Source organism: Marmota flaviventris, chromosome 2, assembly GCF_047511675.1.
Source record: "Marmota flaviventris isolate mMarFla1 chromosome 2, mMarFla1.hap1, whole genome shotgun sequence".
Classification (NCBI taxonomy): Eukaryota; Metazoa; Chordata; class Mammalia; order Rodentia; family Sciuridae; genus Marmota; species Marmota flaviventris.
In genome coordinates, this window is record NC_092499.1 from 188,591,798 (window position 1) to 188,608,873 (window position 17,076).

General features: G+C 49.3%; 1 protein-coding gene across 1 annotated transcript; it reads left to right on the forward strand.

Annotated features, from left to right (window-relative positions):
• The first annotated feature begins 6,116 nt into the window (after positions 1-6,116).
• On the forward strand, positions 6,117-13,624 carry R3hdml (R3H domain containing like). The gene is made up of 5 exons (XM_027945069.2): positions 6,117-6,377; positions 9,357-9,475; positions 10,672-10,804; positions 12,167-12,282; positions 13,492-13,624. Exons 1-5 carry the CDS (start codon positions 6,117-6,119, stop codon positions 13,622-13,624), a joined length of 762 nt encoding a protein of 253 aa, XP_027800870.2.
• The last annotated feature ends 3,452 nt before the right edge of the window (positions 13,625-17,076 follow it).

Here is a 17,076-nt window from a genome sequence, read left to right on the forward strand (position 1 = left end):
CTTTATTTTATTTATTTATATGTGGTGCTGAGAATCGAATCCGGGGCCCCACACATGTTAGGCAAGTGCTCTACCACTGAGCCACAACCTCCCTTCCTCTTTATTTCATTTCATGAGAAATCTAGTTGGGCTCATCTTACTGGTGAGGAGGCAGAGGTTCACAGCTGATGTGGTGACTTGCCCTAGGTCCCATGGTAAGAGAGTGGCAGGCCTAAGACTTCCACCCAGACATGTCTGACTCAAAAATTTGACTCAAGACTACCCTGACTGACACCTGTGTTCCCAGCTACTCAAGAGGCTGAGGCAGGAGGATCACAAATTAGAGGCCAGCCTGGGCAACTTAGACTCTGTCTAAAATAAATAAATAAATAAATAAATAAAATGGCTGGGAATGTAGCTCAGAGGTAGGGCACCTCTGGGTTCAATCTCCAGTACTGGGGGAAAAAAAAAAAAAAACAAAGCAAAACAAAACCCTCCCATCAATTCAGCTGCTAGGTTTAGCTTGCGTGTGTCTCTGTACACATCTGCAGGGTGCTTCTGTGTACTCAGAGTTGGAAAAGCATCTGGTCATGCCTGTTCCGTGGGATGGCGCCTTCTGTTGTGTGGGTGTTGGGGTCTTTGGTTATGTGTGTACATTGATGGGGGTTTTAGCAGTATATTGGGGAAGGCATGTATGTGCATGGGCAGGAAGTACACATTGGAAAGACAAGAATGGTTTATTACCATCTGTGTGTGTGTGTGCTTTTCCTTATGTAGGGTTTTAATGTTATACTTATTGAAATAATTATTTTAAACAAAGATTTTTACCATATATAGGCCTCAATTGTTTTAGTGAGGCACAACCTCAATTTGAAGTGCCCAATTTCTATTTTTTTGGTGGTGCTGGGGATTGAACCCAGGGCCTTGTGCATGTGGGGCAAGCACTCTACCAACTGAGCTATATCCCCAGCCCCATGAAACACCTCTAAATCTTGAGTGTACAGCTAGAAGAACTTGGAACTTGGAACATAACATTCACCTGTGTAATCACTATGCAGATCACAATAGTAAACAAGGACAGATAATTTACAAAGAATCAGACAGGATGAGCTCAAAGACCCTCAATACAAAGACGTGATAGATATTTGCCAGGTATAGTGGTGCACACTGGTAATCCCAGCAACTCAGGAGGCTGGGGCAGGAGGATCACAAGTTCCAGACCAGCCTCTGTAATTCAGCAAGAATCTGTCTCAAAATAAAATTTAAAAAGGGCTGGGGATGTAGCTCAGTGGTAATCCCCAGTACCAAAAAAATAAAATAATAATAATAATTGATAAATGTTTGAGGCAATGGAGATGCTAATTACCCTGATTTGATCAATACGCATTATATACACTTCCTAAATTCTCACTCTTACCCTGTAAGTATGTATAAATGCTAGTTTAAAAAATTCACACAGCCCACCTGAGGCGCTCCCCTTCCACCTGAGAACCCCATTGAGCCCCTGTTTTGACTTTGGTCAACCTGAGTGGGTTGTACCTGTCCTAAGCATTTCGTCTTTGGATTCACATAGTGCTTCTGTTTGAGGAGGCTGGTCGCTAATACTGAACAAACTGCAGTCGGCTAAACTCCTTCTGTTCTCACTGAACCTCCCAGAGTGGCTGAATAAGGCAGCGCCTTTTCCGATTCCCATTTTACAGATGGGGAAACAGGCACAGAGAGGACCCATGACCTGCCTTGAGGTCACCCAGAGCTATCTGATTCCACAATTCTGGTCCTCATCCTTACACTGGGTCATCCTGCCTCCTTCCGGAAATCTGCAGGACAGGTGGTATTGCCATTAGGGTGCAGAGAGATCAAGAGAGCCTGGAGCTCAGAGCTGCTTCCACGCAGGATTCATTTGCTGAGGAGTCAGTTCCTCTGAAGCCGTCATGAGTTTCGCAGAGCTTGGGTCCTACCTGTGGTTTTCCACATGCCCCCTCCTCAGTTCTCTTCCTCCGACTGCTTGGATTCAGAGTGACACAGATCTGGGTTGCTGTCCCAAGTCTGCCAGTTCCTGTGTGACCTTGGACAAGCTACTTAACCTCTGTGAACATCTTTCCTCAACTGGCAAATGAGAGGATGACTGAGATGATTTCTAAAGACCTCTGGTCTCCTCTCTCAAGTACCAGACTCCTGCTTCACATCTTTTCTAAAAAACTACTTTAAAAAGAATACTGTGTAAAAGTCAGAGAGACCTGGCATGGAATCCAATTTCCCCCGCAACTAGTTGTGTGAACTTGGGCAAATTCCTTGACCTCTCTGAGTTTCCATTTTCTTGTCTGTAGAATGGGGATCCTGATACTTAACCCGTGGAGCTGAGAGGAGGCTTAAATGAAATCATGATATGCACGAAACACTTAGAGCCTGCAGTCTCCTATGTGCTAAATGAAGTGGGGACTCTTAGGATTATTAGCAGTTATTATTCACTGACAGCTTGCTCTGTGCCAGACATTGTGACAAGTGTCCTAAGATGGACTAACTCATTTAGTCCTCACACTGATGTCTCGAGGTAGCTTCACTTAGTGAACGAGGAAACAGAGGCACAGAGAGAATAAATAACTTGCTGATGGTCACACAGGGCTGGGCCATGAACCAGGCTGTCAGGACATAGAGCCTGCCCCCTCACCCACCAGGCTGTCCTGCCTTGGATCCTACCACACTCTGGGAGAATTTCCCCTTCCCTTGCCCAAGCCCAGAAAGAATTCCAATGGGGACATTGAAGGGGGCAATAGCAGACTCCAGCGGGGTAAAATCCAGGGGGGAGAAAAAAGGTTCTTACCCTGTGTGAGGTTGACAGCCCTTAACTTGGGCCACCCCAATTGCTTCCTGTCCCCACACCTGACATCTCTACCCACTGCGAAGCTACCGTAGTGAAAGCAGGACCATTCTATGCAGATGCGGATGCAGAGGGGACTCATCAGATGAGGCGGCCCGGCAGGATTTTCAGTGGATGTGCAAACTCACGGGGTAAATGATGGGGGTTCTACCTTAGTGGCTCTGCTGCAGGCTGTGCTTTCCCGTGTCCATCTGTCTGTCTGTATTTATGAAGTGGCAATGATTGGGTGCACATCCGGCTCTGCCACCCGCTGATGAGGTCACCCTGGGCAAATGACTTGCCCTCTGAGCGTCTGTTTCTTTATGCGTATAAAAGGGGGCTCCTGCTGCTGCTGGGATCCACGCGTCTTGCAGAGTGCTTCAGATGGCGCATTGTGGGACAGCCTCTGGTCCAGACAGCTCAGATCCAGGTGGGCTTTTGTGTATTTATGCACGATGTTCATTTCCTGTACACCCTGTGGGAGAGGCTACGCAGGGCTGGGGGACGAGCTCTCTGTGATTCCAGGGAGCGGGGTGTGCCCACGTGAGAGCATCAGGGCGTGCAGATGCACCCACACCCTGCCTGTGTTCGGGACCCTGTTACTCTGGAACCAGCTCCAGACCTTAGCCGCCGAAGCTCACACATGCCTCCGCGTCTTGTCTATACAATGGGTGGCATTCCTACCTCAAAGGCAGCCAAGAGGATGAACCCTCAATGGGAAGTTCCACGCCAATGCCCGTGCCAGTCATGTGGAGTGACCGTGTCAGGCATTCTGAGAGAGTGGGCATCGCTTAGTCTCCTGGGGTCCCGAGCACCAGGGCCTCCCCTGGGTTGCTGAGCTCGCCTTGGTGTACTGGGGACCCAGCCTGCCCCAGTCAGACAAGCCCTAAGTTCACTTTTTCCAGAGGGACATCCAAGGCCCAGAGACAGATGAGGACTTGCCTCAGGACACCAGCACCCTGGGTGCAGGGATGCGGTGGATTGGCAGTCGTGGTTGGAGGGTCAGAGACCGCAGCCCTCACTGCTCTGCCCTTGTGCCTCCTCCAGCACTCGGCGGTCAGTCAGTGGCCCGCCAGGCTGGGGACTCTGCGGCTTTGGTAAGGTGTGGGCTTTGGCAGTGTGTGCTGTCTGGGCCACGGAGGTGGGGACTTGGCGGCTGCCTGGGGCAGGAATTCCATGTGTCTGGGGAAGACCTGGCTTGAGTTGCTGGGTCCCATCCCCCAGCCCTGTGCAGCCAGCTGGGCTAGGCTGGGCCTGCCACCTCCAGACTGGTTTAGCCTGGGGCTTCTCAGAGGTTGCTAGAAGAAGAGGCGGAGGGTGGCAGATACTTCTACCCTCATTTTTTGATACACCACTGTTACAAAAGAAATGTTTGTTATCTATGGAGGATTCAAGCCATCAAAGAGGAGCCGGGCACAGTGGTGCCCACCTATAATCCTAGTGGCTCTAGAGGCTGAGAGAGGAGGATCACGAGTTCAAAGCCAACTTCAGCAACAGCAGGGTGCTAAACAACTCAGTGAGTCCCTGTCTTTAAATAAAATACAAAATAGGGCTGGGGATGTGGCTCAGTGGTTGAGTGACCCTGAGTTCAATCCCGGTACCAAAAAAAAAAAACAAAAAAACACCCAAGTAATCAAAGAGGAGAATATAAGCTCTTGCTCATCCAGAATAGCTGAGATTTAACCACACACATGTGTGTGCACACATCTGTACACTCAGGTGTGCACCAGGGCACACACGTGTGACTCACATGTGCGTGTAAGTGTATTTGCACACACGTAATGCCCAAGTGCAGAGCCACACAGGTACACAGAAATACACACACAGAGCTCCACACCGTGTACTTGCCACTGTTCTGACTTCATGGATGTTAATTCATTTAATCTTACAACCATGGATGGGGCAGGCAGCACCACTTCTTCCACATGGTGGATGAGGAACAAGATCGCCAAGGAGCCATTGCTCCAGGACACCCAATCAGTGTGAGGAATAGAGGGGACCTGAACCCAGGCCCGTGTCCTGCTGCACGGTGCTGCGTTTGGGTGGCTTCATGGCAAATATCCTCCTAGGTCTTTTGCCTAATGCATCTCTATCTGGTTTGGCCACAAAAAAAAAAAAATGGCATTCTTTCAACATCCTGGGTCTGTTGCAGAGCCGCTGACTTGACTTTGGGCTCCTTCCTTCAACTCTTAGTGCTGGTTTCTTCATCTGTCCAGTGAGGGGTGTAGCTTCTGCCTCTGAGGGTTGGCCCAGATTGTGCGTAAAGCTCTCAGCCCTGGGCCTGGCACAGAGTAGGCGCTCATTAGCCAGGGCCGTCTTCAATGCCCACTCTGAGGCTGGAAGTCTTGGTAGGGAGAACGGTCAGAAAATACTGTCCTGAGGTGAGGAGGCCTTAATGCGACAGGTCTGGGAGGCAGAGAGAAGCCCGGAGGCCAGCCTGGGGTCTCTCCAGGAGAAGGGTGTGTCCTCCTGGATTCCTGCCTCCAGCACATCCCCGTTCTGTGCGCAGCTCAGAAGCAGCCCTGACACTCCAGATAGAAGCAGAACAGCGGGATGGGGAGGACTGGAGAGAAGGCCCATGGATCAGCGGGTGGGGCCTCCCTGTCCAGTCTGGCTGGGCTGGAAGGGAGGGGGCTGTGGGGCCTGGGACGTCAGATGCCATCAGCTCCTGGGGGATATTAAAGTCTCCGCACAGCCAGGCAGGCCAGGTGTCTGCAGAGGTCCCCTGCAAACCACCTGTCCTGGGTATGCGCCCCTGGGAGCCACTGCCTGGTCCCCAAGCTTCTCTGCTTCTCTATACTTTCCTTCTATGTGTTCTCTATGCCATCTCCACCCCCCTCTTAATTCAAAGCTGCAGCACCTCAGGAGCAAGAGGGCCCTGCAGTGTGGTTGGGAGAGGTTGGCGCTGCCTCTGTGGGCATCTGCTGGGCCTTGGAGAGGGCTGGAGAAGAGGATGTCTGGTTGTCTGTCCCCTGGATGGGCAGGACAGGGCCTGGCTTTGGCAAGGTGGCTTGTCCCACCCCTGGGGGCTTGGTCTGTGTTAGCCACTGTCTGGGCATTCCTTCTCCTCACCCAACCCTCTCAGTCCACTGGGGTGGGGAGGAAGCAGCACTGGGCATCTGCACCAGAACTGGGTCAGGCCATCTTTGCCAAGTTCCCAGGGAGCAGCCTCCGGGCTGGCAATGCCCGTGGAGGACCTCAGGGCGTGCTGCTCTCCTGCCTGCCCCTTCTAGGCAGCTGGCTCTGACTGTACCAGGCCAATTTGTGCCCCCAGCCAGCTATGCCCCTGCTGCCCAGCGCTGTGGGCCTGGCAGGCCTGCTCCTCTGGGCAGGCCAGACAGCGGATGCCTCAATAGTGCCCAATGCCACCTTATCCCTGGGCCGACCTGAGGGCATGGCTGTGCAACCCCTGAGTGGCCTTGGGGTGCCCCGGTACCGCCGGAAGCGCCATCTCTCTGCCCGGGACATGAGTGCCTTATTGGATTATCACAACCACATCCGGGCCAGCGTGCACCCACCTGCAGCCAACATGGAGTACATGGTGAGTCCCTGTGCCTGACCCAGCACCCCTTCCAGCAAACACCAGCTTGCTCCTTGTGACTTGGAGTGACTGCCTTGGAAGGACTAGCCAGTCTGGACCCACTAGCCAGTATCTGGATGTCCTGTACAATGGGCAGGAATTAGTTTGCCCATTTTACAGATAAAGAAACTGAGGCAATTGCCCAGCTCTTCCAGTGAATCTGGGGACAAGAATGCTATGTACAGAGCACCTTTGTGCACTAGGCACTGGGGGTGACCCTCTTCTATCAAGAGGATATCTTGTCTCCACTTTCCAAATTTTAAAATTGAGACTCAGAGAATTAATTTGCCTAAGGTCACCCAGCCAGGATTCTAAGCCAGCTGTGCCTACTGCTAAGGTTTCAGTCTTAACCTACCTCAATAGCCTGCCTAAGAATCATGACTCACACTAGGATCCTATAGGAGGTGGGTGGCCAGAGCTTCCAATGCTATTGTCTCTTGGCCCGAGGGTTTGCCTGATATACCCGGATCACTGTTCCCAGAAAGTCCAAAGAGACAGGGTTTGAAGCGGTGGGGACAGGCACCTGGGGATCTCAGACTGAGGAAAGCCAGTCACTGGTTAGCGGAGGAGACTGGGATATCTTTTTTCCCAAGAGGCAGGGCTGATGTCTCTCACCCCAGTCCTCCAGAAGTCAGACCCCCCGGAGTGGAGGACAATTTGCTCCTTGTCACAACTCCTCCCTACCACCACTGTCCCAAACTGAGCTGGAGATAGAGGACTCCCAGCCCACAGGGATTTCTTCAGGGAAAGAGTTGCCAGTCCACCTCTCAGCCTACAGGTGAGCAGCTTGCCCCTCCATTTCTATACCAGCTCTGCTGGGAGTTGGCCCCATGCTGAGAGCTCAGGAGGGACCAGGCTCCTTCCCTGTGGTGCATTCATTTGAGGAGGGTTAGAGAAAAACAATCAACAAGACACATATATATATATATGAGTGGGCATCACTTAGCCGCCTGGGGTCACTGATATATATCACCTCCTGGTGAGATATATATATATATATCAGTTACCAGGAGGTGATTGTTGGAAAGGGGCGGGGATAGAAGCCCGGGAACAGCAGCTCCAGCAAGGAGGGAGGGAGTCCTTATTTGTTCATTGAATCATTCATTTATTAACACAGGGACGGACACATAGAAAGCCCTCCTCTTTTCAAACAAATGACACATTTATTGAGCAGCAGTGTGTGTGTGACACTCACCCCAACTGGTGTTTAATTATTGCATGTGGCGTGGAACAGAGAAGTCCAGATTATCTCCCCAAGGACCTCAGGGAGGGTCAGCGAGTGTGTTCCTTCAACTCACCTCTTTCCTCTGTTTTCCCTACAAGATGGGAAGTGAGACAAGCCCCACAGGAGCTCTTTCCTGCACAGCCCCCAAGAAAGTCTGTCTGGCTCCACATTCTCTTACACACCAGGATCAAAATGACTCATGTGTTGTTTGATGTCTCATTTCCTTGCTACACTGTGAGTCCTCAGTGCCCAGAAATATTGTTCAATATTTGCTGAGTGAATAAATAAGATCCCAGAGAATCCCAAAGACTCAGAGTTGGAAGGGAACTAGCATTTTATTTTATTTACTCATTCATTCTTTTGTTGATTTTTTTTCTTTGTGGTGCTGGGGATGGAACTCAGGGCCACATACATGTTAGGCTGGTGCTCTACCACTAAGTTATACTCCCAGCCTGGGAGTATAACTTAGTGGTAGAGTGAAACATTTTCTGGCTGTAAAACTTGGGGAATTAATACGTTGGAAAATTATAAAGCTGTTCAGAAGGATGAGGAAAGTATTTGATAGGCACTGATGTGGAATCCTCGCAAAAATAACCAGGCCTGATGGCGCATGCCTGTAATCCCAGCGGCTTGGGAGGCTGAGACAGGAGGATCACGAGTTCAAAACCAGTCTCAGCAAAAAGTGAGGGGCAAAGCAACTCAGTGAGACTCTAGATAAAATACAAAATAGGGCTGGGGATGTGGCTCAGTGTTCGAGTGCCCTAGTTCAATCCTGGTACCAAAAAAAAAAAAAAATCACAAAGATAACCTATCTTGTCAAGTGAAGAGGGTGAGGTGCCAAAGAGTCTGGCAGGCTGCCATTTGTCAAAAAAAAAAAAAAAAAAAGAAAGAAAGAAAAAGAAAAATAATACACACACACACACACACAGTGTATGTGTCTATAAATATATGTTCACTTTTTTTTTTTTTTTTTTTTGGGTGGTGCAGGGGATTGAACCCAGGGCCTTGTGCATGCTAGGCAAGCACTCTGCCAACTGAGCTATATCCCCAGCCCTGTTCTTGCATATTAAAAAACGCTTTTGAGGTAAACATAATTGTTTCTTTTTTTGCATGCATTGAGCCTGGGCCTCATGCTTGCTAGTCAAATGCTGTACCATCAAGCCACATCCCTAGCCCTGAACTAAAATTTTTATGTTAACATAAATATGTTTAGAAAATAGAATACGTGCCAGACATTGTGGTGCACACCTGTCGTCCCAGTGACTTGGGAGGCTGAGACAAGGGGATCACAAATTTGGGAGCAGCCTCAACAACTTGATGAGACCCTGCTTCAAAAAATAAATATATAACACCCCTGGGTTCAATCCCCAGTGTTGCATTTTAAAGAAAGGAAAGGAGGAAAAAATAGAATAATCATACCTTTAAAATCAGCCATCTTCCCTTCACCCTGGGCTCAGTCCCCTCATGGGACCACCGAATGCCTAGACCAATAACCTCGACCACACTCGGAGTCAAAGGCCTCAAGCATGAGGCCCAGTGAAGGGAAAAGGGCATGGGACTGGGGTGGACCTCCGTGGTGGACTCGGGGTTGACCTTGAGGCTTTCTTTTTCTAATCTGCCCAGTGGGTTTGTCGCCGAGTCCCAGGAGGTGGGGAGCAAGGCACTGGGCGCGTTCCTGGGGTGGGTGAGAAGAGCTCATGGCCTTTCTTCCCCAGGTATGGGATGAGCGACTGGCCAGTTCTGCCAAGGCCTGGGCTACCCAATGCACCTGGGCCCATGGGCCCTCACCGCTGATGCGCTATGTGGGCCAGAACCTCTCCATCCATTCTGGCCGGTGAGTCAATCTCGTCCCTCCCTCCCTCCCTCCCTTGGACACACTGAGCACCGGCCCTGTCCCAGGTGCTGGACTACGTTGACAGGAGGCAGAGCAGTCTCTTGCCCACAGGGAGCCTGCCTTCTAGTTAGGACAGACAATGACAAAGGGGTGAACAAATAATCACTTAGATTGTTTCCGAGAGTTGGGGGATGAGAGCCCTGGCAGGGGGCACCCCAGGTCCACAGGTGCCCCCCAAAGTCTGAGAAAGAGAGACCCACTCCTCCAGCCTGACTTGCCTCCCCCATTCCGTCTCTTGAATCCGAGTCTGGGGAGTGAGTTCTAATCTGTGCAGCCCAGGGAAGGTTATTTCCGTGTCCCAACCTCAGTGTGCTGTCTGCAAACCAAGGTGTTGGCCGGGCTTGGCTCTTTCCTGACTTGCAGATTTCACAGGCCAGTAAAATGTCAAAGACATTTACGAGAGGGCCACACCATTGACATGTTCTTACTTTGCCAAATATGAACGTTAGAAAAACAGTGCTGCCCCACAGCTACTGATTGGCCATGACCCCAGCAGACAGAGAAAGACAGATTTAGGGCTGCCCTTCACTGGAGCCCAGCGGGCTCCCAGGCCCTTTTTCAAGTCATCCACTTGCTGGGCCAACCCCAGGCTTTAGGGGCCAAGAATGCTGTGTAGTCTGTCCTAAGGTCGTGTCCCCTCTCCCTGCCACTAAAATTTCCTGCCTGACCCCACCCTTGCCCATGGTCATCACATGAGGAAACAGAGTCAGGGGTAAAGATGGGCCATTGTGAATTACCACTGCAGGGTTTCTTAGGTTGACTCACCAGGTCTGCCTTCTCCCCATCTCACAGTTCAGAGGCCTCACAGATGATCCAACAAGCCTTTCCTTCCCTAAAAATGCAAGTGCCTCTGTCTGAGATGCCTTTTACATGACCATGACAAGTTCAAGCTCTTTACTGAGCACTTACTATGTGCCAGCTACAGGGAAGGGCTCGACACAGCTTAACCCCTCTGACTTTCAGAACACACCTGTGAGGTAAGTGCTCCTGTCCTCATTCCCATTTTAGAGAGGAGGAAACCAGGAAGAGAAGCAAAGTGACTCACCCAAGGTCACCAAGCAAGTCCTGGGCAGTTGGCGGTACAGTGAATTTTCCATTCTCCCCCGCAGCTTCCTCCATGTTCTTGGCCTCCCCAGGTACCGCTCGGTGGTGGATCTCATGAAGTCTTGGTCAGAGGAGAAGCAGCATTTCTTGTTTCCATCCCCAAAGGACTGTACCCCGCATTGCCCCTGGCACTGCAGTGGCCCTGTCTGCTCCCACTACACCCAGGTACCCCTCCTTAGGGGCTCAGGGCAGACACAGAACAAGCCCTGGTACCTAGAGGGAGAAGGATGGGTGGAACAGAAATGAGAATTCAAGCAGGGACCTTTGGAGATTCTGGAAAGTTCTGTGCATGTTGCATTGAGGTGAACCTTGTTTTATTCTGAGTGTCTTGGGAATTTTCCATTTTCTTTTTTTTTTTTTTTTTAGTTTTTCGGTGGACACAACATCTTTATTTTATTTTTATGTGGTGCTGAGGATCGAACCCAGCGCCCCGCGCATGCCAGGCGAGAGGAGTTACCGCTTGAGCCACATCCCCAGCCCGAATTTTCCATTTTCTAAGATTCTCACTATATCTCTCCGCCCCCCCCCCCCTTGGTTCTAGAAATCAAAGCAAGGCTCTGTTGTCTGCTAAGCAAGTGCTCAACCACTCAGCTACATCTCCAGCCCTTTTGTTTTTTGAAACGGCCCCATTAAGTTGCCGAGGCTAACCTCAAACTTGTGATCCTCCTGCCTCAGCCTCCTGAGTCTCTGGGATTGCAGTTGTGTGCCATCATGCTCTGCTTTGTGCCTACTATCTTCAAAAAAGGGAAATGTCCCCAAATATTCCAAATACTATGGAACATTTTGAGAGATAATATTGAATACTGTGATACTAGGCAGAACGATACAATGCTATATTTGTTGTAATAGAATAGAAGCTTCCTACCATGTGACAGTTGGCTTCTTTCAGCTCCGTCCGTCTCTCTGGGACCCATTTGGAGTTAAATTCAAAACCTAACTTTGAGACCCTCTACAACATGACACCTAACCCAAATGTCCTTTCTAACTTTCTATGACACATTATTACTTCCACTTTACTAATGAAGAAATCAAGGCACACAGAGATAAAGAGATTTAGTCAAAGTCACACAGCAGGCAATATTGGGATACTAATCCAAGTGTATTTGATTCCAAAGTTTGTCTTGAATCTCTAACAAACACATCAATGATTTTCAAAGGTTGGTCACTAGGAGAAAATAAATAAATAAAATGAATAGAACAACGTAGAAAATATTAGCTTATATTGCACACAATAAAATTAAACATTGGTTCAAAACCTTTGGTTTCAATTGTGTGTATGTGTGCATAACAATATGAAATTTATTCCTTACGTTGGGTGTAGTAAAACAATATTTTGAGAAACATTATATTATAGTCTGAATGCCTCTAGCCCCCCCCACCCTGCCTCTATCTTGGGACATGTGGCCAACTCCCCAAGAAGACCTTACCTAATGCACCCATTGGACTCAATCCCAAGGGCCATGCACCCCAAGGAACCTGGGCCCCACCCAGTCCCTCTCAGCATCCCTTGTCTTTGTGCCTCCTCAGATGGTGTGGGCATCCTCCAGTCGGCTGGGCTGCGCCATCCATACCTGTGCCAGCATCAGTGTCTGGGGCAGCACCTGGCATCAAGCGGTGTACCTGGTCTGCAACTATGCCATTAAGTAAGTGCCCATGCCAAAAGGGGGCTCCAGAACAGGAGGGGTCCTAAGAATTCAATGATGAGAAAGATATACACAGTATCCCTTCCTCTTTTCTACATACCCCATACAAGTTTGGTATTTCAGAGAGGCCACTAATAATCTTTTTTCTTGCTGAGCGCCTTGGCGCATGTCTGTAATCCCAGCGGCTCAGAAGGCTGAGACAGGAGGATCATGAGTTCAAAGCCAGCCTCAGAAATGGCGAGGTGCTAAGCAACTCAGTGAGACCCTGTCTCTAAATAAAATACAAAATAGAGCTAAGGATGTGGCTCAGTGGTCGAGTGCCCCTGAGTTCGATCATTGGTACCCTGCCCCCCAAAATAGTAATAATCCTTTTTCTTCACCCAAGTTTCAAAATCCCTTGGGAGAGGCAAAGACCCCCTCCTCTCCATGCTCCAGTTACACTCAAGGGCTAATTATGTAGCCACATCTGCACAGTGTTCTTAAACCACAAGGTTTTCTCACATAATTTTAACAGGCACTATTTCGTTGATTTAGTTTATGCAGAGGATAAAATCAAGTTTCAAGAAATGAGGTGGCTCAGCCTGTCACCAAGACCAGAAGCCAGGACCAGAACTCAGATCTGCTTCCTCCAGGGGAAATGGGGGAATAAGGAGATCAGTGCTTGCAGGGACTCTCCTTTGCCAGGCCTGATGCCCTGACCCGTATGTGTTGCCTTGTCCCCGATGCCAATCCAGTAATGAGGACATGATTTTAAGAAAAAGGAAAAAGAAGGTTTACTGCTTTGCCAGCAAAGGAGAAGCACAGAGGAGTCCTGCCCCAAAGACAATGATTTTGCCCATCTACGGGAACAGGGGTCTTTTATAGAGGTCATTCAGAGAAAATGAGATTAGGGAGGAGAGATCAGGAAGGAGAAGTTTAGGGAAAAACAGATCAAGGAGGAAAAGGTCAGGGAGAAGAACATTGGGAAAAAGAAAAAGGTGAGTTTCAAAGCCACAAGGGGTGTAGTCAGCACCAAAGTGAGCACCTGTCACACATGCTCACAGCCCTCCATCTGATCCTTGCTGCACCCCCAAGAGGGAAGGGCCTTCTGGTGGCTTTGCAGATGAAGACTTGCCCAGGGTCAGAGAGCCCCAGTGGATGGGCTGAGGTTTTGAAGTCTATGAGCTCCTGTCTCCTAACCCTTCTTCCCTGGGACATTTTCTCTTCCAGGGGCAACTGGATCGGTGAGGCTCCGTACAAGATGGGGAAGCCATGCTCCGCCTGTCCCCCAAGTTACCAAGGCAGCTGCAATAGCAACATGTGCTTCTCTGGGCTCAAATCCAACAGGCTCCTGTGGACCTGAACTCTCCTGGGGCTCTGGGGCACCAGCTGGGCCCCATCCTCCAAGGGTTGCCCCCAAAGACAGTGTGGAGGAACAATTATTTCAAAATGTTTTTGCTAGTGCATTATAATTATACAGTGGCATTCATTGTGACATATTCAGACATGCACACATCACAACTTGATCAATTTCATTCTCTAGTTCCTCCCTCCCCAACCCCCTTGTTCAACTCTACTGGTCTCCATTAAATTTTTAAAATCGGTGCTTTATTTTTATACCTAAAAGTGGGATTTGTTGGGATATATTCATACATGCGCAAGGAATCAAAAAAAAAAAAAAGAACATGGCAGGAATTGGGTTCCCCCCAATGAAGAACTGGCTTTTCCCTCCTAGATTCCCTTTGCTCAATGTCCAGCCTATGTCAGAAGAAAGGGACCTTCTTGCCTTCCTCCTCTCTTTAGTCACAGCTTTCTTTTCTCAGGTCTCAGGGGAGACCCTCTTTTAGAACTTGAATCTCAGAGAGCTGGGGCCGCGTGGAACAGAACTACTAGCTCATTTTGACTCTCTGGCTTCCAACCCAAGACTGTCCACCCAACGAAAGGCACTTATTTGACAATCTTTATCTTGAAACCCACCTTCGCTCATCCCTTGCCAGCAGCTTGGGCTGTCTTGAGGGTTTGCTCTTCCCCCCTGTGCCACGTGTGTTTTGGGTCCAAGATTTTGAAAACCAATGAAATTAGTTTATGGACACCCCCTCCCCAGGCCCACAGGGTCCAGCCCCCTTTGTCAGATGGGGAGGTTCAGAGAGGGTGGATACCAAGCTGGAGCTCGGCGTCCCCCCTCCTCAGGTCTCCTGGACTGAGAAGCAGAAGCCACAGCTGGCCCGGAGCTCTCTTTCTGGGCCTGTCCTTTCTCTGTGTCTCTGTCTCAGCCTCATCCCTCTTTGTGGGCTCTGCCCTGTTTTTCCTTTCCAGTCTCCGCCTCTGGAGTCTCTTTTTCTCCCCTACAATCTCATTCTCATTCCAATAAACCATTTCCCTCTCCGCACCCATCCCACCCAGAGATCACAGCACACAAAGGCCCTTTTGTCTCCAAAGATAGTAAAATCTCCTCCCTCAGGCCTTGTCCTCCAGCTGGGCCCAGCCCTGAACAGGCTCAGGGACGGAAAATAGACCCTTTCTGCACAGGCCCTACATTCACCTGGATGGAGCGTGTTTTCTTCCCTCTTGATCATCCCTACCAGGGCTGGACCTGAATACGCCACCCACCCCCTCCCCGACGCTCCCCGTAGTAAAGTCCTTAGAGATCCGAGGCAGTGGACCTTTCTGACCTCTGAGCTTCCAGGAGGATCAAAAGACAAGGGAAGGCGAGTGGGTAGGAGGGGTTGGAGTGGCGAGAGGGGAAGCAGCCTACAGGAAGAGCAGGGGAGGGGCTGACAGCCAGGGACCTACTAGCAAAGGTCAGATCCATGCGCTGGGGTAGGTAGCTATGTCACCCCATTTTGCAGAAGAGAAAAATGGGGCTTAGAGTGAGTTTCAGTTTCCAAATTCTGGAAAGGATTGGAATAAGGGAATCAATGTTGCAGGTTCATTATTCACAGGTAATGTCCTTCTTCTTGGGAGGGGCGGAGTTTAAAATGTTCTTTCTTTTAAAAAACAATGGTGATAGTAAATACTAGATTTAAAAATATATACATGGACCCTCATAAGGGAGAAAAATGGTTTTCCAACTCTATATCAATTTCCCAAAATGTTCTGGAGGTGTAAGTGACAGGGAACCCTCTGGGGTAAGTGGCACAATAGACTCACGCAGCGAGTAAGGAGCAGAAGTGGGATTTACATTGAGCCTCATCTGCTTCCAAGGCCTGTGTTGTCCTGGGTCCTGAGTACCCAGATAAGGAGAATGACAATCCCTGGCATTTATGAAGTGCTTGGATGGGAGTCCCCTGGGCTCTTGATCCCATTGCATGATCACAGCCACTTTAAGTGACAGGTAGTGTTCCGATCCCCATTTTACAGATGTAAAAACTGAGTCCCAAGAAGCTACATCTGATTCTATTCCCTATGAGGTAGACAGGCCATGTTTTAAGCCCCCACCCTCCTGCCTCTCAGCTAAGAGACACCTTGGCGTTTGACAAATGTACAGACAATTCAGCAAAAAAAAAAAAAAAGGCACTGTAGCATTGGAATTCAAGATGATCTCCCGGATTCACCATTTCTGATACACCTTTAGGAAGAGCCTGGGCCAAAGGAGGACTGGAGCTGGGTGCAGTGGTACTGTAACAGAGGTTCACTTGATGCTGTGACTATATTTATTTTTTTTAGTTTTCAGCAGACACAACATCTCTATTTGTATGTGGTATGTGGTGCCGAGGATCGAACCCTCGATTCTCGAACCCGGGCCGCACGCATGCTAGGCGAGCACGCTACCGCTTGAGCCACATCCCCAGCCCCTGATCTTCTCTTTTCTGATCTCTCCTCCCTAATCTCACTATCTCTGAATCACCTCTAATAAGAGCCCCCTATTCCTGAGGATGGGCGGAATCATAGCCTTGGGAGAGGAGTACCCAAGCAATAAACCTTCTTTTTTTCTTTTTTTAGAGAGAATTTTAATATTTATTTTTTAGTTTTTTTTTTTTTTTTTTTTTGGCGGACACAACATCTTTGTTTGTATGTGGTGCTGAGGATCGAACCCGGGCCGCACGCCCGCCAGGAGAGCGCGCTACTGCTTGAGCCACATCCCCAGCCCAACCTTCTTTTTTTCTTTTTCTAAAAACCATGTCCTCTTAATTGGATAGGCATCAGGGACAAGGACCAAGCTTTCAGCAACAGTACTCCTTGTAATCTGCCAGCTTCTTGGGAGGCTGAGACAGGAGGATCACAAGTTTGAGGCCAGCCTGGGCAATTTGGTGAGAATGTGTCTCAAAATGAAAAATAAAAAGGACTGGGGGTGTAGCTCGGTGATAGAGTGCCCCTGATTTCCATCCCCAGTGTGGAGAAGAAAAAAAAAGGTTTTTAAATACACAAAGAGGAAATGAGCAAGTTGGCTTCTTTCATGCTGCTGTGCCTTGGACATTGCGGACTCAGATCCACAGAGGGGAAAAGGACTTGCCAGTCTGGCTTATTGCAGGGCTTTCCCAGTGGAGGGGGAAACCTTGGTGTAGAGAAAGATAACATTTGAACCTCTGCAAAATGTTGGAGTGTTTGAAGACCTTCATGGCCACTCTCATCTGATCACTCATTGACACAGTCTATTCTCAAGAGGGTTGACCCTGGAGCCAGACTGCCTGCATACAAATTGTACTTAGTGGCTGCATGTGGTCTCAGTGATTCAGGCTTATCTGTAAAGGGGGACACTGATAGTTTCTGCCTCATAAAGTCATTCAAAACATTGCACAAATGAATACACAGAAAGCACTTTAAGTGCACCTGGCACATAACTAAATGAAAGTCTCAGCTCTGGCCAGGCATGGT

Excerpts from the sequence above, each read along its gene's own strand:
- R3hdml (XM_027945069.2), top strand. The coding sequence starts at position 6,117 with ATGCCCCTGCTGCCCAGCGCTGTGGGCCTGGCAGGCCTGCTCCTCTGG. Across the intron at positions 9,476-10,671 it reads CTCTCCATCCATTCTGGCCG|GTACCGCTCGGTGGTGGATC; the intron begins GTGAGTCAATCT and ends TGGCCTCCCCAG. Across the intron at positions 10,805-12,166 it reads TCTGCTCCCACTACACCCAG|ATGGTGTGGGCATCCTCCAG; the intron begins GTACCCCTCCTT and ends GTGCCTCCTCAG.